At 40.5% G+C, this 25262-nt stretch overlaps 1 protein-coding gene across 7 annotated transcripts in view; it reads left to right on the top strand.

Annotated features, from left to right (window-relative positions):
• The window catches only part of ush2a (Usher syndrome 2A (autosomal recessive, mild)), a 395330-nt gene that overhangs the window by 203696 nt on the left and 166372 nt on the right, over positions 1-25262 (top strand). For 6 of the 7 annotated variants that reach the window (XR_009821723.1, XM_062025662.1, XM_062025681.1 and 3 more), the window contains exons 50-55: positions 9380-9915; positions 9996-10162; positions 12395-12561; positions 12646-12734; positions 16612-16946; positions 24470-24625. Coding sequence is in view for 6 of the 7 variants with exons in the window: in XM_062025662.1 (XP_061881646.1) it covers positions 9380-9915; positions 9996-10162; positions 12395-12561; positions 12646-12734; positions 16612-16946; positions 24470-24625 (1450 nt within the window). In the remaining variant the exon portion in view is untranslated. The remainder of the gene's footprint in view (positions 1-9379; positions 9916-9995; positions 10163-12394; positions 12562-12645; positions 12735-16611; positions 16947-24469; positions 24626-25262) is intronic. The other variant, XM_062025687.1, reaches the window with a different exon arrangement.

Genomic DNA, 25262 nt, shown 5'->3' with positions numbered 1-25262 from the left:
ACAAAGAACTACAGAGGCAGAAAATAAGTACAAAAAGTATAAAAACAAGCTAACAAACATACTACGATCATGTAGAAAATGTAGTTTAGTTTAGTTTATTATTATTTCTTCGGTCAATCGTCAACAAAATAAACAAACAGTTGTACATTCATAGATTGAAAATGAAAATGTTGCAGACCGAAAGGGTTTAGGCTGAAGTTGAACACTTATTGCGCCTAACCCTATAAACAATGTCAAAGTACAAGATGAACTTCCGAAAATTATGAAGTGCCCTTTGTACAAAATTGACTTCCGAAAATTATTAAATGTCCTTTGTACAACATATTATAAATACACATTATACACAACATAAACACAGTTCAATTATATACACAGTAAAGGCATGTGAAATATCCTTGTACACGTGTTAAACCTTTGTACCAATTTATATACTATATACAAACAATTACACTTCCATTATTATTTATATCCCACATTTAGTATTTTAATTAACGTTGATCATAGTATTAACTACTGTGTTGATTCAAGAGTGATATATTTTTTCAAGATATTGGTCTTAAAGTGTTTTTTAAATGTGTGAATGGAACTGGAACATTTTAAGGAATTATCCAAGCTGTTCCACAGTTGAACCCACCTGACAGAAACACATCTACTTTTTAAGCTCGTTCTTATCTTAGCTTTCTGAAAGACAGCTGAACCTCTGAGGTCATAGGGATTCTCTCTGGGTTTGAACCTATCCTGTAGACACCCAGGCAGCATGTGGTTATGAGCTTTGTACGTCACAATAGCAGTGTTGAGGTCAACAAGATCGTGCAGTTTTAATGTTTTTAATTTAATAAACAGAGCATTGGTATGGTCATGATAATCTGCATAATTTACAATTCTAATCGCTTTCTTTTGAAGTAAGAATATAGAGTTGATGTTTGTTTTGTAATTGTTACCCCAGATTTCAACACAATAATTAAGATAAGGGAGTACGAAAGAATTATATACCATATTAAGAGCCTTTTGATTCACAGAGTTTTTGATTTTATGTAACATAGCAATATTTTTTGCCATCTTTGTCTTAAGTATATTTATGTACAGTTTCCAATTTAATTTATCATCTATATAGATTCCCAAAAATGTTGTTGAATACACCCTTTCTATCTCCATATCATCAATTCTTATATGACACTGTATGTTATTTTTTCCTATTTCCAAAAAATATATATTTTGTTTTATTTAGGTTGATTGACAGTTTATTGGCATCAAACCATTGCTTTAGTATGTGGAGTTCACTCTCTACAGTCTCTAAGAGTTGGCCAAAATAATATCACAGTGAATTATTGGACAGGAACAAAAACAATATGAGAGCAACATGGGGCATCCTCCATAGCATTATTAAAAATGGCACTAAGAGGGATTACCCCCAATACTTCTTAGACGGAAACAAAAATAATGACCACATAAAGGAAGTAGTTGAAAGCTTCAATAATTACTTTGTAAATATTGGACCAAAATTGGAAGAAAGGATTCCAGACCCAGTTTCAATTGAGGACTATAATGATACCATAGAGCGAAATCCCAACTCCAAGTTCCTCAGTAATGTGACACAGGAGGAAATAGTTATAATCGTGAAAAAATGCAAATCTAAGACTTCAACTGATTGTAATGGAATTGATATGGAAATTATAAATAGGGTTATTGAAGAGATCTCAGGACCATTAATGTATGTTAGTAACCTATCATTTCAAACAGGTAAATTCCCAAACAAAATGAAAATAGCTAACGTTGCACCAATTTATAAGACTGGAGACAAACACCAATTTACAAATAATAGACCTGTTTCTTTACTTCCACAATTTTCTAAAATCATTGAAAAACTATTCAATAACAGATTAGAGTGTTTCACAACAAAAATAGAATACTCGATAAGAACCAATATGGATACAGAGCTAATGTTTCAACTTTGATGGCTTTAATTGAAATTACAGAAGAAATTACCAATGCAATAGATAGTAAAAAAATGTGCGGCAGCAGTGTTTATGGATCTAACTGAAGCATTTGACACAATTAATCACAATACTTTAATCAAAAAACTAGAACGATATGGCATCAGAGGGTTAGTCTTAAACTGGATAAGAAGTTAGTTAACGAACAGGAAACAATACGTGAAGCTAGGCGAACACACATCTACAACGCTAAATATATCCTGTGGTGTATCTCAGGGATCAATACTAGGACCAAAATTATTCAATCTCTATAAAAATGACATTTGTAAAGTTACAAAAGATTTAAAGTTAGTATTATTTGCGGATGATACAACAGCGTTTTGTTTAGGAGAGAGCACACAGAAGCTAATACAAATAATAACAGAAGAAATGAACAAATTAAAAAGATGGTTTGACAAAAACAGACTATCTTTGAATCTCAGTAAAACTAAAATAATGCTATTTGGTAACAGTAGAAAGGGAAATTCAAACACAAATACAAATAGACGGAATAGAAATTGAAAGAGTAAATGAAACCAAATTTCTAGGTATAATGATTGATGATAAATTGAACTGGAAATCTCATGTAAAAAATATACAATATAAAGTAGCAAGGAACACGTCAATAATGAATAAAGCAAAACATGTTCTAGACCAAAAATCACTTCATATTCTCTACTGTTCGCTAGTGTTACCATACCTGAGTTATTGTGTAGAAATATGGGGAAATAACTACAAAGGTACACTTCATTCATTAACAGTGTTACAAAAAAATCAGTTAGAATAATACATAATGTTGGATATAGAGAACATACAAACTCTTTATTTATGAAATCAAAAATACTGAAATTCCACGACATAGTGAATTTGCAAACAGCTAAAATTATACACAAAGCAAACTATAACCTGCTAACCAAGAATATACAACAATTCTTCTAAAAAAAAGAGGACAAATATAATCTTAGAGAAAACTGTAATTTAAAACATTTGTATGCACGTACAACACTTTAGACCTTCAGTATATCTGTATGTGGAACTCAATTATGGAATGGATTAAGCAAAGCAATCGAACAATGTACTAATATGATCCACTTCAAGAAACTCTTCAAACTTAAAGTGTTTACAAAGTACAAAGAAGAAGAACCATGATAAACATTCTGAATTAAACCGGTACCTGGTGGAAAAAATGTTGGGGACCACTGCTGTACAACACTGTACACTTTGGCATATGAGGAATTGTAAGCATTCTTCTAAACCAGTGATTCTCAAACTGTGGTATATGTACTACTAGTGGTACGTCAAATAATCACTTGATTAAAGTACAGTGTTTTATTTTCCTATATTCAAACACAGTGTTACAGTTCAAACTATGTGTAACACAGTTACAGTGGCCAAAAATATTAAATATACTTGATAAATAAAACCTCTGCCTTGTTTTTAATGAATACTTAGGCCTACTAGGCTACTGTATTTTAATGTTGGCAATTATGCTTGTACTTGGAGAGCCAAGTTTTTTCTGAGTTGGTACTGGGTGAAAAAAGTTTGAGAACCACTTTTCTGAACTATGTAACATAGTTTTGCGCTTCTATCTCCATGTTCCTCACCTCTTCGTCTCCTCATTCTGTCTCCTTTGCATTTAAGCAGTGGCTTTCACCTCTTCTATTTGACTGACTAGCCTTTTAAGTATTTACGGGCAGGGATAGACAGGAAAGAGAAAGTAAGATAAGAAATAAAGAGAAAATTGGAGCGGAAAATACAGGAGACCAAGGTATAGGATGAGAAATGGGAGGGAAAAAAGGAGAGGGCTAATGACAGAACAGAGAAATCGAGAGACCCACGTTTCCTCCTTTCCTTTTTATCATTCCATTAAAGTTTTATATCCATCTTTTTAATATAATTTGGTCCCTATGAATTCCTGCCGCTGCAGAACAGACAGACGGCTCCTGTGAACATAAACTCTGGCCGTGTTGGACAGCTCCCTTTCCTCTGTCTACTCCCATGTTCACACCAGCTAAGTGATCTAAGGGAGTGTGTGACGGTCAGAAGGATGTGCGTTTGTGTGTGTAATATAGCATGTTCAAGAGTCTATGATTAAAAGCACACTCTTGACAAAAGGTTCTTTGCCAAGCAGTGTGTATTTGGGTATTTGACGTGTGTAAGACTATGTGAACATTTTAAAAATCACTGTTTCACCTAATTCAACTCAAAGCCAAAAAAGAATCAAGTGAAAGGGAGAGGAATAAGGTAATGACAGAACACAAAGAATTCATACTGGGTGACCGCATTAATAAAGTAAGAGTCAAGCTTTTACACGAGCGAGGCCCACAATGCAATCCTCTCCCATCTTATTTTTGCAAATCAACGTGAAAACACAAACACTTTAAATGTAGTTCACACTTACAAATCTAAAGAAATAATGCGTTGTTTGTTGCTTGTATTTCGTAAATCCGAGGGATAAAATATGTTGAATTTTTCACACAAATGTAGACAAAAGATATTGCATGAAAGCAATACAATAGAATGTACTACTAACAACTACAGTAGTTATATGAAGTAATGTAATAATAACATACAGCATTTTCTACTATATCTCCTTCCAGCTGCTGCTCCGTCAAACACACAGCAGCTTTTCCATATTTTCATGGATGGATGCATGCCGTTTAGATATTATTTTAACGTCCTTGGCTGGCGTTAGACTCATTTTTCTTCAGTATGGGGCAGACTAGCAGTGATACGAGCTATTATGTTAGATCCACTATGGACTGGACTCTCACAATATTATGCGAGATCCACTCGACGTCCATTGCACCGGTCGCCCGGGGGGGGGGGGGGTCCCCACTTCTGCGGTCCCCTCCAAGATTTCTCATTGTTATCCCATTGGGTTGAGTTTTTTGTTGCCCTGATGTGGGATCTGAGCCGAGGATGTCGTTGTGGCTTGTGCAGCCCTTTGAGACACTCGTGATCTAGGGCTTTATAAGTAAACATTGATTGATGATACGCTCGAAATGTTTCGCCAAGTTGGCGACACGCTCGGTCGTGTTTTGATGATTTCTTTCTTTAACTCAATGAATATCATCCACTTCTTCTTCTCAGCCCTGTCCTTCACACTCACTTTTGTCGTTCCCATGTTTGGAAAAACAAAGTTATATTGCTCTCTAGTTCTAAGCCATTGTTCGTGAGTAAGACCAGATGTTTTGGTCGAATCTTACAGTGAGGCTTGTGCCTTTAAATTTTTGCTTGCAACTTAAAGGGGAACAGCACTTTTTTTTGGAATTTTGTCTATCGTTCTCATTGTGAAAGAATTGACCATGGATGGATTTTTTTTAATGCATTCTAACTTGTAAATAAAAGTCCCCTTACAGCGGAGCCATTGGGAGATCCTCTATTTTGCCCATAAAATCCAATAAATAACCATTCAAAAACCGCCAGCAATACTCCATTTACATTTCGTTATTTTGTATATTTTACCAAGTATTTGTGATATTGTTATTACAAGCGCTAACCCAGACTAACTATTTATAGCGGCGGCGTGATCACTGGAATGTGTCCCTATGTTTACATTGAGTGGTCCGCTGCTTTCTTGCTCCCTGTAAGTTTATTGTAGATCATAAATCATGCATCTCACCTGGACAGAATATGTCTGAGAGGTATTCCGACAAGTTGGGACATTTTAACAGATATTTAGCACCAGAAACTGGCGAGGGCGACACGAAAAGACGCTTGCCCTGTTGTACCGTCTTCGAAGTCCTCTGGTGAAAGAATAGTCACGGGTCACTTTTTTTTTTTTTAAATTGACAGTCCAACCTGTCAAACTTTTTCTTTTGTAACGCACAGGGGAAATACTACGCTCATTTCAATAATTTTATGCCCTGACTAAGACACACATTTGATTTCTAATGCCGTGTATTATTTGCTAATGTTTTCTTCCCCTTTTATATCCCATGGATCGGTCTGAAGGTTAGCAGGTATTATACAAATCCCTCCCAAATGTCAGCTCCTGGAAGTACCATTGCAACAAATTTGAATGACTGACAATTTTGAGTTACTTCAGCAGTCGTGGTTACTCAAAGGATAAAATGCACATTACACGTACTCGTGATGTGAGGGATACAAATCAAACTCATGACCTTGGCAGCACCTTCTCATTTGCTCCTCTTGGCGTCTCCTCAAGCAGCAGCGACGACATTAGGAAGTAAAGATATGAAATGCAATGTAAATTCTCACTCTATTGCTTGTCATGGTTTGACACTGCGTCGTAAGCACCACGATAACACTTAAGCTGCGCTTCCATTCTGACTTCCAGGAGCACAACTCACCTTCAGAAGCCCCTGTCACACACTACCCAAAAAAGGTTCCTAAGGCCAAATCGTACTATTCCTTTGATATAGTTATATATTTAAATGTACTCAACTTGATTTGCACAAAGGGATACAAAATAAGTATGCATGCACACACAGACACACACATATGCAAACCTCAATCCTTCCTGTTTCCCTGTTTCCTAGCCCCTTGTCACTTGATTGTGTTATTACTATGCTAACCAAATCCTTATAAATGTGATTTAAGGCTTGGCGGCCCCCACACTCTCGCTTTAGCCTTCTGCTACCATGTTTTACTGAAGAGGGGAGGTGTATGAGGGAGGGTGAGAAAGGCGGAAAGACGCGGGGTTGTCGAGGTAAGACGACAGAGACACTCGGAGCGACGGTCGAGGGAATACAAAAGCGTTTAAGATGAGGAAGACCGCGCATTCTTTCAACGCCCCCTTTCCTCCTATCCAGAGGGCAGTAAAGTGTCAGTAAAAAAGAAAAAAAGCATCACCTGCATCTTAAATGAAAATTTCAATTGAAAAACTTAACAGCCCTTCAAATTGCAGAATTTTACACGCGCCAGTAAAGCTTAAATAACACTCAACACTTTGGGAGGAGAGGGAAGGGGTGTGGGTGACACAAGGGTTACTTGGTGTTGGTGAGGTGAGCTTGAGCAAGGTGACTGCCTTTTGCTTTCTGCTTTGCAGGACTCCAAATTAAAAAAAGATCATCTTAATTACGTTTTACAATATATTTTAAAATTTACATGCATGCAGTGTAAACACCCACTTTAATACACACTAGCATGCAAAGGTCAGAGATTAGGGAGCATGATTTGGTGCCTTGCTGAAGGGCAAAGTTGGGAAGCAAACTGGCATCGCCTGCAACCAGTCTTAATTATCCATAGTTGGTGTAGTGGGCTCCCCCAAGCAAAGTCCTTACAGATGTAGCGAAGCCACTTCTAGATAGTGTAATGTCTATGTCACATGTAGAGAAAGACCAACTTTGCGGAGATGAACAAGCTTGAAATGAGGCCCCCGGACTTGCAGCCCTAGACAGACCGTGAGACAGGCTGCTCACCTATTTGAAGGGTTCACTGGACCTTTGGTGGTAATTGAATCAGTGTAAGTGCTGAGTAGAGCTAGCATAAAAACCTGTTAACCCAAAAGGTCAACTGGCTGCATTGTTTATTTAACAGGACTAGCAGAGAGAGAGAGAGAGAGAGAGACAGAGAGAGAGAGAGAGAGAGAGAGAGAGAGAGAGACTTTGACACAATAAAGAAAGGGGGAAAAAAAGGGGTCACTAAAAAGGGTCATCACCAACAGAAACCAACATTAGAATAACATGAGAAAGTCATATTCACTTTTATATTCTCTACTATTTCTGCTTTGTATCTCCATAATATGGATGCATTATGGATGGTATAAGGAAGATTTAAAGGAGCTGTTTGCAACCTTAACAAGAATGCCTAAAAAGCGCTAACTTTCCAAAGTGTTCTATCCGTGAGATATACCGCCCCTTTCCGTCTTATTGCATGTAAACTATGCCCCGAGTAAACACACACATTAGCAGTGTTTGTTGTCAGCTAATGATAGTGATTTTGCTTCTAACATTAAAAGTAATTGAATGTATAGCTCAGGGTTATTCAACTGGTGTCATTGCCGAGCCAGATTCGGTTCAAGACTTGATAGTTTTTTGCAGCACATTTCTAAAAACAGCTCTTTTGTTGGAACAGTTCCTCAATGACAGATCCTTGCATTGACATTTTAACCTTTTAAAGGTCAATGTCCACTGCAGTGGACACTAGTATTTTGCATAACAGAGCTATAGAGTCCGGAAATTTGTAACCCAAATAAAAGAAATAGACCAGACACAAATGTCCACTACAGAGGATGCTGGCCTCACTGTCCTTAGCGTTCTGAAAATGTGGCCCCGAGTACAACAACATGACTGCCAATTGTCAGTTGCTTTTGTGGGACTGCTTTTGTGTATGTGCCCGCGCTCTGGACTTTGTACGTGAGCACGTTTCAGCAGTGAGTGACAACCTGAACACCAGGCTTTTTCCCTGGGCACTCTAACAATTTGTATTCAACATAATTACTAATTAGGAAAAATATAGATATTAAAAATATGTATGTCCTGTTAAGCCACTAATTGTAAAATAAGCTAGCCAGTAGTGGTCTTGTTATTTTGATTTTTTTTTTTATAGCTGAGTGAGCATGACATTGTTGATGTTACAAGTCAAACATACAAAGTAGGAGGTTTGATGACTTATAACATCTGAGTGATCTTTGACATCTTCCCTCTATCTCCCTGGTCTACACACACATTCTCCAGGCCACCACATGTACGCATCTCCATCTGGGAAAGCCGTTAGCAGTTTGAGGTAGCAGTTAGCGGTAGCACTTAGTGGCACAGCACGCTCCTTCAGTCCGCTCAGTAACCTTGATCTGGTTGCCCTTCACACCATGACTGCTCTCCTGCATCACTGGGTTGTAGCATGCGAGTGTGTGTTACTGTATACGAAGTGCATATGTATGGATATGCTTGGATGTAAATGCCAGGGTTGGAGGCGGTTGGGCTTTGATCTGGTGTAAATGGATACTTAATTAGGTACACCTGTTTACCAGTTATGTTATTTTGTCACTATGTTTCAGTAGAGACCTAGATGATTGTAAACTGCAACAATAATAACCATGTTTTTACATTAATACATTTCGGACAGCGTCAATCAAAATAGAAAGCTAGTATGTTAGACACAGCATTAGGTGGTGCAGATATGTGCCAGTTTAAATACACAAGAGACCAAAAAATGGACCCCTTGGAAAAGTGCAATTTGCGTTATTTTTGCGCTATTCTTTGTGGGTTATGAAGGTTTCCTGGCCTTCCTAAAGCCATAAGAGGGGCCATGGTAGTGCCACGAAAGAAATACCATTTTACAACAGCTGTCTATCTGACAAACGACCAAAAATTTACCTCTGGGAAGCTACAAGGACACGTTTCATGTCTTTTGAAAATACATTACAGTACATACAGTTCAATTTCTGGATGTGTCTGCACAGTGTCTCCTGAATGTCCTTAATATTTTTATCCCAACAGGTCCAGGTCCACTCGACCCTCCGTCTGTTGTAGGGCTCCATCCTCGAAATGTGACAGTCACATGGGCACCACCCTCCCAACCCAACGGCATCATAACCCATTACAGCCTTTATCTTCAACCCAACTCAAGCTCTACTTTTCATACCAAACCTGATACAGGTTTGAAACTCAACTCAAGCATCATATCTGACCCAAGAGACCCATACCTAAATATAAACTTGGAACCTGAATCAAATGTTACCACTTCGGGCTCAGTACAACCACTCAACAAGACCCCAGTGTCTACTTATTTAGGCACCAACTCATTACATTCTTCTGAATCTATTACCTTCTCAAGGGTGAAGCCAAACCTTCCAGTGTCACACAAAGGATACACTTCAACCAGAAGAAACTGTGAACTTTTTATTAAAGAAGATGTTCTCCGTGACAACAATTCATCAACTTTAAGTCTCTCCCCTCCATCAGTTATTGTTACAGGGAACACCACGAGCTACACATTTCTTGACCTCCTGCCATACAATTCCTATAACTTCCAGGTATAATTTGTTCCTTTAGATCTTTGATGGAGTTTGTACCTCAATAATCTTGATGCAACAATCTTTCCACTGTCATCTAGCTGGAAGCGAGCACCAGGATGGGTTGTTCAATGTCAGAAACGGTGCAATTTCAGACCCCGCCAGCTCCTCCCGAAGGCCTACCCGCACCTTACCTTTACTCTGACACACCCACCTCTGTTCTCCTCTCTTGGGGTGCACCACTGAGCCCAAACGGACCTTTGGAGCGGTGAGAGATGATCACATACCACGAAGCTCATTCCTCTGTAAATCTAGGACTTCAGCACAAATAGTAAATCATGAACCATCCTTGCCCAGGCACACCCTCCTTGTGTTGAGAGTATAAATAGTTGGGGTTTAGGCACCATCTGCTAGACTCGATCTGACTAATTAAAGTTAAAGTTAAAGTACCAATGATTGTCACACACGCACTAGGTGTGGTGAAATGTGTCCTCTGCATTTGACCCATCCCCTTGTTCATCCCCTGGGAGGTGAAGGGAGCAGTGGGCAGCAGCGGTGCCGCGCCCGGGAATCATTTTGGTGATTTAAGCCCCAATTCCAACCCTTGATGCTGAGTGCCAAGCAGGGAGGTAATGGGTCCCATTTTTATAGTCCTTGGTATGACTCGGCCCAGGGTTTGAACTCACAACCTACCAATCTGAGGGCGGACACTCTAACCACTAGGCCACTGAGTAGGTTATATATAGTATAGAATATATAGTAGGTTAAATCTAAGGCTCGATTCAAATTCTCCCTCCTCTCCCTTCCTTCTTCTATCTCCCCCTTGGCTCTCGCACCTAGTGCCATGGCGAAGTAATGTAAATACTCCCCTATGCATATTGGCATCGCTTGAGTTTCGCTACATCATCAACCTTCGCCGTTTGCCAGCAGTGACATAAGGCAGATGCGACAAATGTTTGTTTACTTTCAAGATGCCGTCACACGCGATGTTCGGCTTGGCTTTTGTTTTTCTTCATTTCTTTCACATGTCTTTATTAAGAAGAAGACGGTTTAGAAGACAATATTTTTGGCGAAGTATGCAAGAGCTGGCACATCAGCTTGCGGTATGTAAAATGTGTTTCATTGTGTATTTGTGTTTTGAAGCCAATATTTACCTGCAGTAGCAAAGGTTTGAAGTCTGACTAAACCACCAGTGTCATTATTATGAAAATCATTAATTACACTTATTACTTACATTTCTCTGGTTTTCTAGTCTGCAGTCTTTCTCCTTGCACTAGATAGTGTAGGGAGGTCTGTGAGCTCTTTTCGCTTCGAGGGAGGTACTTCGCCCTTCCCCCATACCTGACGAATAATTTGAACGCCTCTTGATTGACAGGAACACGCAAAACCAAAGAGGGAGGAACAAAAACAAGGGCGTAGGAGGTATATTCCAATGGAGTTTAAGTCTAAGACTAGATCTGACCAATCTAAATCTGAGCATAAACTGATGAAGCCTACTTGGATTAGAAGCAAAACCAAACAGCCCAGATCAATTAAATGTCTTGAGAATACAATGACCTGGATGAATGACAACATCTATAGCCATAGTAAATCAGGTAATTTTAGGTCATGCAGTTTACAATTGGGTACCAGAAGTGATTGGCAGCTTACAACCAGTTGTATGACCACCCAGTGAATTTCTGGCAGAAACTGTCAAAGTTGAAGCTCTGTCCACGTCCCTTTCTCTTTCTCCAATGTGCCTGTGAAAAAAATCGACGAGCAATTGCCTTGTTGCTTATCAATATGCTCATGCGTCTCTTTTTATGATTTATTTTTTTGGCACAGATTAGTGCACACTTACTGTAACAAGGGAAGTACATTGCTTTTTTATTGTTAGCCTTATTGTTTAAAATAGACGACCGAAATGCCTTTGTCTTGGCAACAGTTTGCAATAGACGTACTAACACTTACAGTTCATATTAGCTTTTCATTTGTTTGATTTACTCATTCAGTGCGGCAATTTAGTCATTTAGTGACCTTTATTTAACCAGGAAGTAGACCCATTGAGATTCAGAATTTATTTTGGATGGGGATTCTGGCCAGAATAGCAACACAAAATCGATTTTACATAAAATGCACATAAAAACAACCATAAAACACAAATAAAAACATACATAAATCAGATACAATTACCATTGTAATCAATCAACATAATAATTATCAGCGTTCAGACATAGCACATTTGCATTTAGTACTCAAATGCTGCTTACTAATAGTTTTAAACTGCCTCAAATTTGGCAGGCAATCCAATTTAAGGTGACTCTGTAGTTTACAACAGAATGAGGGCTTCTTTGTAAAACACTCAATATGTTGTTTAAAGGACAAGTTTTCTTCCAGGTAAATTCTCAGATATTTGTCGACAGAAACTCGTTCAATCACTTTCTTCTCATTTAGTGTAACAGTCTGACAGACATCATGGCAAATGTTGGCTCTTTTTTATACCTACTTTATTTTGGCTTAGGTGGCAGGTTGAACGCAGAGTTGCCGGCACAGAACAACTGTCCACATTAGGCCATCTTCCTCCAGAACCACCCCCTCTTTCTTTCTTGGACTCATCATCGGCACTTAGTCCATGGACAACTTACCACTACAGACTTGTGCTTCATAACCAGGCTGGCAGTTCCACAGGTAAATATCACTTATTTTACTTTACAACACTGAAAAAATTAATGGTCCCCTTGTTAAACTCAAAGTATTGATCCATACATGCAGGACCTTGGGCCAGTATCACCACTAGACCTTCTAGACCAGCTGGTGTAACTCCACCGAGGGTTGAAGTGTTGGGACCAGAGGCAATACAGGTGGTCTTTATTTTGATTGAACTACTATACGGTTTGTGGCTTTAAATGTAAAAAATGAGACAGTAGAGTGTAATTGGGGATCTCTCCAGTCTCTCTGAGTTTGACAGTGTTGAAAAGTCAAAGCAATGTCACACTGTCGTTCCTTCTCGGGATTTAATGAGAAAGCACAAAACACATTCAACTCAAGGTCCCCTTCAGAAAATGGGTGGGGCTGTGACCCTGTCGAAGACGGCTTCCTTCCTGTCGGCCATTTTGAAAGAGGGGCCAGAGTTAAATTCCGTCTCTGGCTAATCCAACATCAAGGCCCATAAGGAAACACACAGACACTTAACTATGCTTGCACACACGCATGCACACACTTTCCTGCGAAGCCTCGACTAATGCTAACAGCCAAAAAATGCTAATGCTTGTCATTATTCCAGAACCACCCCTGTCATCTTTACAGCTGCACAGCTTTAGGGGTCACACATCCAAGAAGGAAAATGTTCTTCCTGCTTGATGCTAATTGGACAGGCAGGCGGGCTGCTTCCTGGTTAGCAATTGACCTTGACAACAGAGAGGATTTTGAGTATGCTAGTCCCCTTAATTCTCTCAATGGTCTCTTCTTCAGCTCATATCATTAAAGAATGTCCCCATTGAGAGAATACAATAGAAAATGATAGAATCATATAGCCAGTTATTCCATTATCATGCCACATAGCTACAATATGCAACAATGTCAATAATGCCATATTGCCCTGATTATAAGACAGTCATCTTATATTGAGGGTCTAGAGATTTACACATACGAACCAACAGGTCGAGCATAACAATCCCTCTTATGTTAGTCAGAAGTTTTCTTCTTGTCACTCACACACACCAGTGCTCTTGACATATCAATATTGATCAATAAGCAATGAAGCAGAGTTGTCAAACAACTGTTGAGCAGCTAAGAAATATGTGTTGCTTTGCAATGTACTGCTCAGTATTTCAGCGAGAGTGAAACAGGGTGAAGAAAATCAACCACAAAACATTATCTCATTTTTTAATGTATAAAAGCAAATGATTACGACCACGCATGCTCTTTTACTTTAACTGCGGATAGTTACCTGAAAGGCAGAGCAGGTTGCTTTACGGTCAGTGATCAGGTGAGTGCAAAGATGAGTGAGGAGACTTCAACTGGTGTCTTTGCTGGCAAATTTCCTTTCTAAATTCAGGGACGGCGTTGCGAAGTTGGTAGAGTGGCTGTGCCAGCAATCGGAGTGTTGCTGGTTACTGGGGTTCAATTCCCACCTTCTACCTTCCTAGTCACGTCCGTTGTGTCCTTGGGCAAGACACTTCACCCTTTGCCTCTGATGGCTGCTGGTTAGCGCCTTGCATGGCAGCTCCCGCCATCAGTGTGTGAATGTGTGTGTGAATGGGTAAATGTGGAAATACTGTCAAAGCGCTTTGAGTACCTTGAAGGTAGAAAAGCGCTATACAAGTATAACCCATTTATCATTTATCATTTAAATAAACCCGGTACTTTAAATAAAACTGTTAGCAAGTGTGGAACTCATAAATGATGTGCATTCAAGTATAATTTTTTTAACTCATGTATAAAACTCTGAAAATAAAATTGCAGTTGTTTCAAAATATTGGGTTTGAAGTTCAATTAAATTATGCAAGCAAATAATTTACTCTGATCAATCGCGATTAATCAAAATGCAAGAGTGTGATTAATCTGATTTTAAAATTTAAGCGTTAAACAGCACTAAAAATATATGTATGCCTTTTTTTATCTCTATATATTTGGGTATACATGTTAATTGTTTAAAACCAACCACATTTGTACCAGTTATGACTGATTATGTGCAATCATATAGAGTATTTATATGATAAAAAGGTTTCAAATAACATGAATTGGCCGCCATACTCAAGTCACTTCACTGGCGCTTAGTTTATGTTGAAAGGGCAAAATTGTATACTGTCAGCTAAAAAGCACTATCCCAATGCTTTCTTCTTTTGAATATAATAACAGTACGGTGCTCACACATACACACACACACACCTGTTCTCTGACTGCCAACATTATCATTTGACACTCTCTGGCTTAAATCCACATAAACATACGCACACATACAGAGTACTGAGACTGTACTGGCCTTAGCCCCTGTGGTCTGTGTCAGCCGAGGGTCTCCGCTGTCTAAACCATCTCCAGATTACATCAGGCTATTCAATCTGTAAATGACTTCGAGCACAAAGCACACCCTACACGCACTTTGGGAAATGAGCTACCTAACTCAGCATGACCCTCTCCAAATGCAGCTCCATGTGTGTGTTTTTGTGTGTGTGTGTACCCTGTATCACCTCCCAGTGTCACTTGTTAAATATGTATCAAGGTTGCATGAGAAATAATTATTCCTGACATTCATTCATAATATTCTCATCAACATTTGACCACCTAATCACCTACACTCATAAGTCTCAAGCCTCTCTGAACGGATGCCTTTTTGTACATGACAGTTTGTGTGCATAGGTGTGTGAGCGCCCACAATCATACTTGCGCATGTTGCTGTTTGTATTTGAATGAATCAGAAAAACATGCAAGGAGTGATGTGCATTGTATGTACTCAAAATACATTTAACATGCAGATGAGTGTGTGTGTTTTAACAGTTGTATTTGCCACTTACCTTCATCCTTGTCCCTAAAATGCTGACAACATGAACAGCTTCCAAATCAGATGCAACGCTCGGCAACTGCAAGCTTTTGTTTTTGCATGTGGCAATTCCATTACCGGCCGCCTTTCATTATTTTAGCATGGCATCTGTGTGTGTGTGTGTGTGTGTGTGTATGTGTGTGTGTGTGTGTGTGTGTGTGTGTGTCCTTTTTTAAATGTGATGAAAAGAATCGTCTGCTCAAGTCAAAGTCAGGTTATCTCCCACGAGAGATTTGATTGCAGTTGCATGTGATGACACGCGCACACTGGGATGCCACCCTCATGACAACACTTTGTAGGACTCCAGCAACATATCCTTGTCCACACTCTGATGAAGAGACTTCACACACACGTACACACATAGTGTGCCATGACTTCCTGTAGTTCAATCATCTAAAAGCTTTCTGTTGTTGTCAGCAACTCTGATAATTCAGCCAAACCTCAGATTTCTTAAATTTTGGAATTTCCCTATAGGACATTATTGAAATTAAAATAATGTATGCTAGAGTCAGACTGTTTCCATTATAAAACCTTAATTAGCCTGCTTAAAGTAACATTTAACATTCTTAAAGGTTATACAAGTGTAAAAATTATTGTTTTGGATAAAACGTAAAAACTATTAAATCTTTACTCAACTCAAACACTGCTGTTGCTACGTTGCGCATTCCATTTTTCTGTTCTACAATAATCATCTTGCATCCTTCTGTGAGGACATCAAAAAAGTCAAAGAAAAAGCAAAAAACATTTGTGGAGTTAATTGTTCTTAATATTGTTATTGTTAAGAATTTACTACAAATGTATATTTGTTCATCTGTCCATGCCAGTGATGGATAGTGACAGGCAGCACAATTAAACGCTCATCCAGAGAACAGCAGAAGGTACATATCTAACTTGTGTATCCCCATGTTGCCATGCATACAACAGAATAAGTCATGGCACGCTTCTTGATGTGCCGTCAGATTTTTCTGAAATGTGTGCACTCACGCAATAAATGTTGAAAGACATGGCCCTGCCAACTGATCTGAACTACCACAAAATTTGGTGACGTCCCAAATAATTTACTATGGTGTTGTAAAATACTGTATATAATCACTGTGTATTGTCATATGTGAGCATTTAACAAGAATTATTTATATTTATGTAAGCTGTGCTTTTTAAACGTACAATACCAAGTTCACAGTTCTACCATTCTGTTTCAGATTACATGGTCTCCACCTTTGATTCCCAATGGGGAGATCCAGGGTTACGAGCTCCGTCTCCCACAACCCCGCATCTTCCACAATGGTGGCAACAAATCTGATCTTTCTGTCAGGGTGACGGACTTGATTCCATACACAAATTACAGCGTCACCGTTCTGGTGTGCTCCAAGGGAAGTGGATATGTTGGCGGATGCACAAAAAGTCTGCCTACTGCCGCTACAACATTAGCCACAAGCCCCCAAGGCCTACCTGCCCTGTCAGTGGTGGCCGTCAGTGAGTCCTTCCTTGTTGTCTCTTGGCAACCTCCAAGCAAGCCCAATGGACCTAACATTAGGTAAGCACAGAGACCAGTGATGCAAAATGTATCTTGTTTGAGTCAAACATACTTGGCCAAAGAAGCTGATTATGATTCTGATACCCCATGTGGCATATGATGGGTATAGTATGATTTCTGTCACTTTTAAGTAATTTGAGCCACAGATAATTGACCTTTTACCATATGAATTTTTCCATGCTCTACCTTTTCTCTTTTGACCGGCAACAAGTTTTTTATATAAATGTCTGTTGTTAGTTACTGGCAATTAAAATGCATGAGCACATCTCGGTGTTCTGCACAGCTCAGCTCAGCGTGTTTGTCTAAGTGGGGTGGTTAAAAGGTGGCATTAAGCCCTTCTTTTCTGATTACAGCAGAAATTAGCATCACTGTGGGGAGAGGAAAACACAAACCCTGCAGAAATATGCAACAAGGGGAGGGAGAGGTGGGATGCATCGAACGTAAGCAAATAGAGAACATGAAACACAGGCAGAAGAGGAGGAAATTAGCGATAAGGACTCTGAAAAGGATGCCGAAAATTGTGTGAAAGTTTTATTGTGTGTGTGTTGTTGCGTTGACCAGCATTCCTCCAATGGGGAATTCAAATTGCTAGTCTCTCCCAGATTCTTTTTATGGCAATACGCTGATGTTTATATTCAATCTCCAGGCAATAGTTGGTATTTTGTAGTTTATTCTCAAAGCTTAGAGGACAAACCTGAGACCAACCCAGCACCCAAGCGTTCCCTAGCCCGGTCCAGATCGGTCTAGCTCGGTCTCCCCTCAAACCCCCGGACGTCCCGTGATCTTCCCTCTGTCCCCCTCCCCACCTGCTGTTTCCCCAGTCTAACTGTGCTCCTTATCTTAGGAATGTAATGGCAGTCTCAACAAAGAGAATAAACAGCGCTCTGACTCTACTCAAGGACACTCGAATGCAAGCACTTCGTACCACACGAGAAATTAGCTGATGAAAATATGACTATAGGAGTTTAGAAAGAAGTAACACTTAAATATGGATATGATTCTGATCTGCTTCCATCAATCCCCCTTTAAGATCTTCTAATAAGATCTTTAATACTTGTACAAAACTTATAAAGCACGCCCCACATTAAAGTAGGTGCTGTTTTTTTTCTTTAAGCAAGCTAGCAATAAAACAACAGCTTATTTACATGGGAGATAGATGGAGGGAGTCCACGTCAATGTCGTCATGGTCAGGGAAGTAAACCAACAATTCTCGAAAGTCTTAAGGTTACCACTTTGCTAGACCCCCTTTAGTGACACTTAGCCCAAGGGGCGATAAAGCAACCGCATGAGGCTATGATGGCCAAAAAAACTCTTAATGGAGACCAAGACAGACTTAATTAGGTCAGTCCACCTGCCTAATGTGTCCCTAGACAGGGCCAGGAGGCCCTTTAAGGCCCTCTGAACTGAGCCATCGGGGGCAGAGTTGTTAGGAATGAAGGTACAGCATTGGTCACCAAACATTGCACACACTCCTTCTTCCTTGGCTAGGATGCGGTCAAGGGCTATGCGGATCTGAACGGCCCTGAGGGAGGTCGGGGCAAGTTGTTCAGCAAGTCCCTCAACGGCGTCACGAGTCAGGTTGGTTAGTCTCAACGGCGGCGGGGAGTTAGAGAGGCCGCTGAAACAGGAGTTCCAAGGGGTGTTAATTTGGTGAGAGGGGTCACCAGTCTAACCATAGCACAAAGCCCAACAGCTGACGTCGGGATTCTAATGTACAATCTGTGCTTCCCACAACACCAGAATAAGTAAGCTCGTGCCCAAGGGCCTATCCTAGAGCCATCTATCAGTGTGGTGCACCAGTAACGGTTGATGTCACCCAATTTGTTGGGGGACGAAGAGGGTCCTGTAATTTGAAAACGCGTGTAATTCAGCTTTTGGGCCACAAAGGGAAGAAGTCGGGTGGCATTGTCAACAGAAGGGTACACATGTCAGTCAACTTAAAAGGGGCGGGGTAAGTGTGGGAAAAGGGACGTCCAGCGGAAGAAGCAACACAGTCACCCAGGTTTTGGCATCCACCTGAGCCACAGGTTGTCTGCACCCGCTCCTAAGGTCAAAGGTCAAAGTTACCAGGCCTTCGGTGGTGATGTCATTAGCACGCACAGATGTGAGCCTTTGAAACACCACCGAGGTGGGGTGGTACTTTAGGTGCTACAGAGGGTGTAGAGGTAGTTAACGCCCTCTCAAGGACATTAATTTTAATAATTCCTTTAGCGTCTGTATCAGTCAGGTCAAGCCCCAAAACAACATAAAAGGGACGATGGGCACAACTTACCAGAGTATGTTGTCTGCATCCGACACCAATGGTTCAGGGTTGAGTCGTAACAAATATAGAGGTTATTTCCACGGTAATATCTATTGTGTCCCCCGTAATTAATCACACTGCACAGGTCAAAAATAAGTCTTGCTATCCCCTTTGACCCAGTCTATTTAAAGTCCGCTGTATGTTCTTAGACACTTGTCAGTCACTGTCGTCAGGAAGGATGAACTGAGACACAAAGACAGTAGAACACGCCCAAGCACCAGTCCGTCAGGGAACACTACCGGGTGTAACATCCTGCCTTTCGTCCATCAATATCAGAGTAATTTAGGTAACAAAACGGGGATAAACATCAAACTTTTCACTTAATGTAACGACACAGATAGTTATGCTGCAACCAAGCAAGAAAAACTAAGAAACATTTAGCATACTGGATTGGTCTCACACAAGGATATACAATATAGAAGTTGAAAAGAGTAATGTACGTAGAAAATCTCTCTCGTCTCCTGGGCTGAGGGGCAGATGTTGTGGCGATGTCAGCAATGACATCCCCTGGTGATCTGTCAGGTTCTTCAGCTGTAGTGCAGAGGGAGAGGTGGTACCAGGTGTCCCCTCCACCAGCCAGTCGAAGGGCGTGGGACCTCCGTTCCACGACCTTGAAGGGACCAGTCCACCTGAGCTCCGTCCACTTGCGTTTGATGACCTTGATCTTGACCCTCTCAGCGGGCAGAAGGGAATCTGTACAGAAGAACTGGCACACAAATTCTGCAATTTTTTGTGTAAAATACCATTTTGGTTTTACGCTGAGTCCTCCTTCCATGGGGGGGGCTGCTGGTCCTGTGAATGGCTGACCTGTATGCAGCTCATAGGGTGAAAAACTCAAAGGGCGGTAAAACAGTTTTATTCACGGACCTTCGAATGATCATTAACGCTAATTGCAACATGTCAATCCAATTAAATTTGGTCTGTGCACAGATTTTAGCCAATTAGTTTTTTATGTTCTGGTCCATCCTTTCAACCTTGCCTTGGGACTCAGGATGGTACCCCAAACCTGTGTTCTAGTCCGAAAGCCTTTTCGACCAAGGCTAAGTGAGTATTTTTTTAAATGGTTGCCGTTGTCTGACCTAATCTTTTTGGGGAAACCATGTCGGGGTACTAGGTCATTCACAAGTCATTTAATTAGTGATATTGCATCCTCTTTTGAGGTTGTTGTTGCTTCCGGCCAACCACTGTGATTGTCAACACAAGTCAGTACGTACCTTTTCCCTTGTACCGTATTGATCATATCAGTGAAATCAAAGTCTATACATGGTTCACCCTCACCTCCTCCATATTCTAAATTTGATCTACTAAACTACTATCGATGTGTAAAATCGTTATTTTCACATTAAAATTAGTTATAACTTCTTACCCACGGTAAAAACGTTAAAACTATGGAATGTGTCAGAGTCGGATGATTGTCGATTTAGTTCCAAGGAGTCTGTATCCACCCTCACTCACCCCCTTCTGTTTCTGAAAAAAGGACTGTGTTAGTCATACTATCACTTTCAGAAACATCTAAGAAAAAGGTCAGCTAATAGTCAAGTAGCGGAGGACAGGTCATGTTTGAGGTCAATGATTGTCTCTTTAGCCTCTATGGTCCACTGGGGGGTGGTGTTAGGGTAGGGGACCCCTTAGCAATATCACAAATAACTCAAACTCAACTAAACCCTATCTTTTATGTAATTTATTCAATATGGTGAAAGTAACAAAATATGCTTATATTTATATTGTCACCAATACTAGAAAAATACTACCCTTATGGCGGATGCTTTAGCAATAGTATTTTGAATTTTTACCACACCTGGTGGCACCAATAATTCATTAAGTCAAGCTCATGTTGTAGAAATTTGTAATGATGCGGACACGTTTGTTACTGAATATTTTCTATCAGACTTCTGCCATGGCAACTTTGTGTATGTAATGAGCAACTATAATTATTTGATATGCTTAAATGTGTAATGTGTCGTTTTAGCTCAGCTGTTGTGTAGCTGCTAGCTCCTCATAGCCTACAGGTGTCTAAAGTGCAGCCCATAGTTATGTGTTTAACATAACCATGGGCTAAACCTAAACAATTGAAAATGTGATATTTGGGTGTCGGTGTAATGTTTGGCAGCTACGCCGTGTCTTATCATTGGACCTAAGTTCTTTGGTTTTGTAGGCGAGACAGAGAGCAAGGGAACAATGTGGGACACTATTGTGTCCATCTTATACCATGCTAGCTGTTGCAAAGATAGGTCAACATGAGCAGCCACACCTTGAGTTCCAACATACAGTATATAAATAATCATAACATATGGCGAGTCGGGTGGCAGAACACACGGAAGCATCTCAGTCAGTCAGGGTTTTCACTGTTCGAGCAGTTGGATGTCAGCCATTCCTGTTGTTTCAGGCTGTGGTATGAGCTCATGGAGGAGCCTTGGTAGTGGTGTCGCAGCTTGGTGGTTGAGCCGTCAGGTAACACCAGGAAGGTTCCTTCTGTGCGATATTGAATGTCAGGGTACAGTCTGTAAAGGAGGTCATTACCAATTAGGCAGGGTGTGTGCAGGTCAATCACGAAGGGGTGCTTTAGTGTGTGTCCAGCAATCTGAACCGGAAGTGGTTTGGTGACAGGCAACCTTCTTGTGACCCCAGCGAAGCCTTCGACCTTTAAAGAGGAAGCACACAGTTTCTTTGGAACCTCTGCATTCAGACTCGAATGGGTGGCGCCAGTGTCAATCACAAACTGATAACATTGTCCGTTGACACTCATGTCCAGCAGGGGGCCAGTCTGTATCTCCTGCTGGGGCTTCTGCGGTGGGCGTGCTTTGCCACGCCGGTATGATGTTCTGGCTGCAAACCAGGGCCTGTCTCGTTCAGAGGAGTTAGGACATTCACGTTGCCAGTGACCCGGCAGGTCGCAGATGTAACAGTTTCCACCCCGGACTGGCTTTGAATTATTGTGTTGTCCACCACCCGAGTCCAAACGTCTGGTCTCACGTCTGTTGAGGATTCTTTCCTCCACCTGTTGGAACTCAAAAGCAAGGTCACCCACAGCTGAATATACCCTATCTGATTTTTGACCTTTTGGTTCTTTTAACTTTTTATCTTCGGCGATCTGTAATTTAAGTAGTTGCTTCCTTGTTGCTCTGTCATTAGCCCTATTGTGCATGGGATGAATAAAATGTCCCTGCCATATGTTGTTTTTGGCACCGTGTATATCAGGGTTAACTTTGTCCAAAGTGTTTGGCCAAAGGTTCCCTCCCGGAGGTACAGGTGGGAAAGCAAGGTCAACAATGGCTTGCATGTATGCATCGGCAAGAGACTTATATTGTAGTATGTCCAAAGTGTTAATGTCATGTGTCAAAAATGTCTGCCGGAGAAAATGGTCAGACGTGTACAAGGGGTTAATTTTCGGAGGCAGGATTAATCTTAGAGGGGGCGCATTAATACCTCCTTTTCTTGTCACTGGAGTAGGGGGCGGTGTCCTAGTCAAAGTCTGGGCGGGTCGTTTGACACACACACACACCCACACACACACACACACACACACACAGCAGCACACACACACACACGCACGCGTAAGCACTCCCGCACACACACTCACACACTCAGCAGCACACACACACACGAGCACTCTCTCTGCGTTTCGCCTACCATAAAACTTCCAGTTACTTTTTTATTTTATTTTATTTTATTTTTTATTTCCTTATTTTACCAGATGTTTGAGTTCACGACTTTTCGAATATTGTAAACTCCCTCTTAACCCTTTCAAGGAACGTTATCTTTTTTTTCTTTTTAAACTGTACCTGCTAATTCCATTGTCGACAACCGTACATTAAATTGATCATCAAACAGTAATGATTCATCACATTCCTCCCCGACCGCCATCACATTTCTATCTGTCACACTTGTTCATGTCAAACCCTGTGGTCATTGTGTTTCTCATGCCCAATCCGTAACCCGAGAATGTATTTCTCATATTTTTCATAAGGACTTTAACCTTGAACTCTATTAGGGGTGACCAAATCCCCAGGGCGAACCACACCCGACTATTTGCTTACTCGTCAGTGAAGCAGCCCGTCACGGTAATCTTTATCGTATTATTAATAAGGACTCCAACCTCAGAATTAAAAATACGAACGGACTTTAACCAACAACTTTATTGTATTATTAATAAGGACTCCAACCTCAGAATTAAAAATACGAACGGACTTTAACCAACAACTTTATTGTATTATTAATAAGGACTCCAACCTCAGAATTAAAAATACGAACGGACTTTAACAAAGAACTTTACCGTATTCTTCAGAAGGACTTTAACCTTGCGAATTTAATATACGGACGGACTTTAACCAAGAACTTTATCAGGCACAGATGAAAGATTCAAGACACAATGACATGAGTTGACCACTATGTACAACTATTATGTAAAATGGCGGACAGGGCAAAAATGCAATCAATCTATCAAAATCACCACTCTATGTCTGGGATTACAAAACAGTGTTTGACTTACAGACTTCAGGACAGACTCCTAACGCAGATTTTATCTAAAAAGAAAGGTTCTGCTTACCTTGAATTGGCCAATTGAGTTTGTCCAGAAGATTGCAAGAAGTCATCAATCAACAGCGTGCCATCCCGGACGAGCCCCCAAATTGTTGCGTTGACCAGCATTCCTCCAATGGGGAATTCAAATTGCTAGTCTCTCCCAGATTCTTTTTATGGCAATACGCTGATGTTTATATTCAATCTCCAGGCAATAGTTGGTATTTTGTAGTTTATTCTCAAAGCTTAGAGGACAAACCTGAGACCAACCCAGCACCCAAGCGTTCCCTAGCCCGGTCCAGATCGGTCTAGCTCGGTCTCCCCTCAAACCCCCGGACGTCCCGTGATCTTCCCTCTGTCCCCCTCCCCACCTGCTGTTTCCCCAGTCTAGCTGTGCTCCTTATCTTAGGAATGTAATGGCAGTCTCAACAAAGAGAATAAACAGCGCTCTGACTCTACTCAAGGACACTCGAATGCAAGCACTTTGTACCACACGAGACATTAGCTGATGAAAATATGACTATAGGAGTTTAGAAAGAAGTAACACTTAAATATGGATGTGATTCTGATCTGCTTCCATCAGTGTATAGTCATTTAGGTGGTGTCTGTGCGCTCAAACGTGAACACAAAGCTGCACAAGTACCACATTTTTAAACACCCATATTCTGTATGTGTGGTTCTTTTATTCAAAATTCCCCTTTAGATATGAGTTGCTGCGACGTAAAACCCACCAGCCGCTGGCCGTCACCCCGGTCCCCATAGTAACAGCCCCATTCGCTAACCCTTCTGAAGATCTCCATCGCTGGCTCCATGTTTACTCCGGCACCAAATTGTTCTACCAAGATAAAGGCCTAAGCAGGTGAGATTACTGAAATGAGCTATTGAACAAACCCTGGCGCCGCAGCCAGCCATGTGTGCAGAGCCAATCGGCGAGTTGCTGCTGATGCCGATCTTTTTAATACTGCTCAAAGATACATTAAGCAAATATTCCAAGAATTAAATTGTTTTTTACACAGCTTCCTCCCTAATCTCAGTTTGGCACTTGGTGGAAGCTGGTATTTTTTGAAAAACCCTCTTTGCTCCTGAAACCACTCCAGGTGTACCTTTTTACTTTAACTTGTCAAATGGTATATTGTACTTTTTAACCAGTCAGCACATTTAATCATGTTGGTTGTTTTACTGATGTTTAATAGAGCTCTAAATAAGTGTTGAAAGAAATCATTCACAATATGTGAAACAGGGATATGCATAATAGTTAATTAATTGGTCGTTAGGAAGTCTGTGTGTGATTGATTGTTGATTAAATAAAACATTTAAAAAATTGCTACTTGTCTGCAAACAGCAGAGGCACTGTTCAATCAAAGACAATTAGTTTGCTGTCTTAAGAACTAAAATTACGTCTTCTCCTGTAAACCCCATTCTTCTCCTCAATAATAGACTTACATAGAAACAGTCCTTGTGTTGTGCCTGTAGATTGCTGTTACAGGCTGTAATGT

This window comes from Entelurus aequoreus, linkage group LG02, assembly GCF_033978785.1.
Source record: "Entelurus aequoreus isolate RoL-2023_Sb linkage group LG02, RoL_Eaeq_v1.1, whole genome shotgun sequence".
Taxonomy (NCBI): Eukaryota; Metazoa; Chordata; class Actinopteri; order Syngnathiformes; family Syngnathidae; genus Entelurus; species Entelurus aequoreus.
This window is presented reverse-complemented; position numbering and strand designations above follow the sequence as displayed.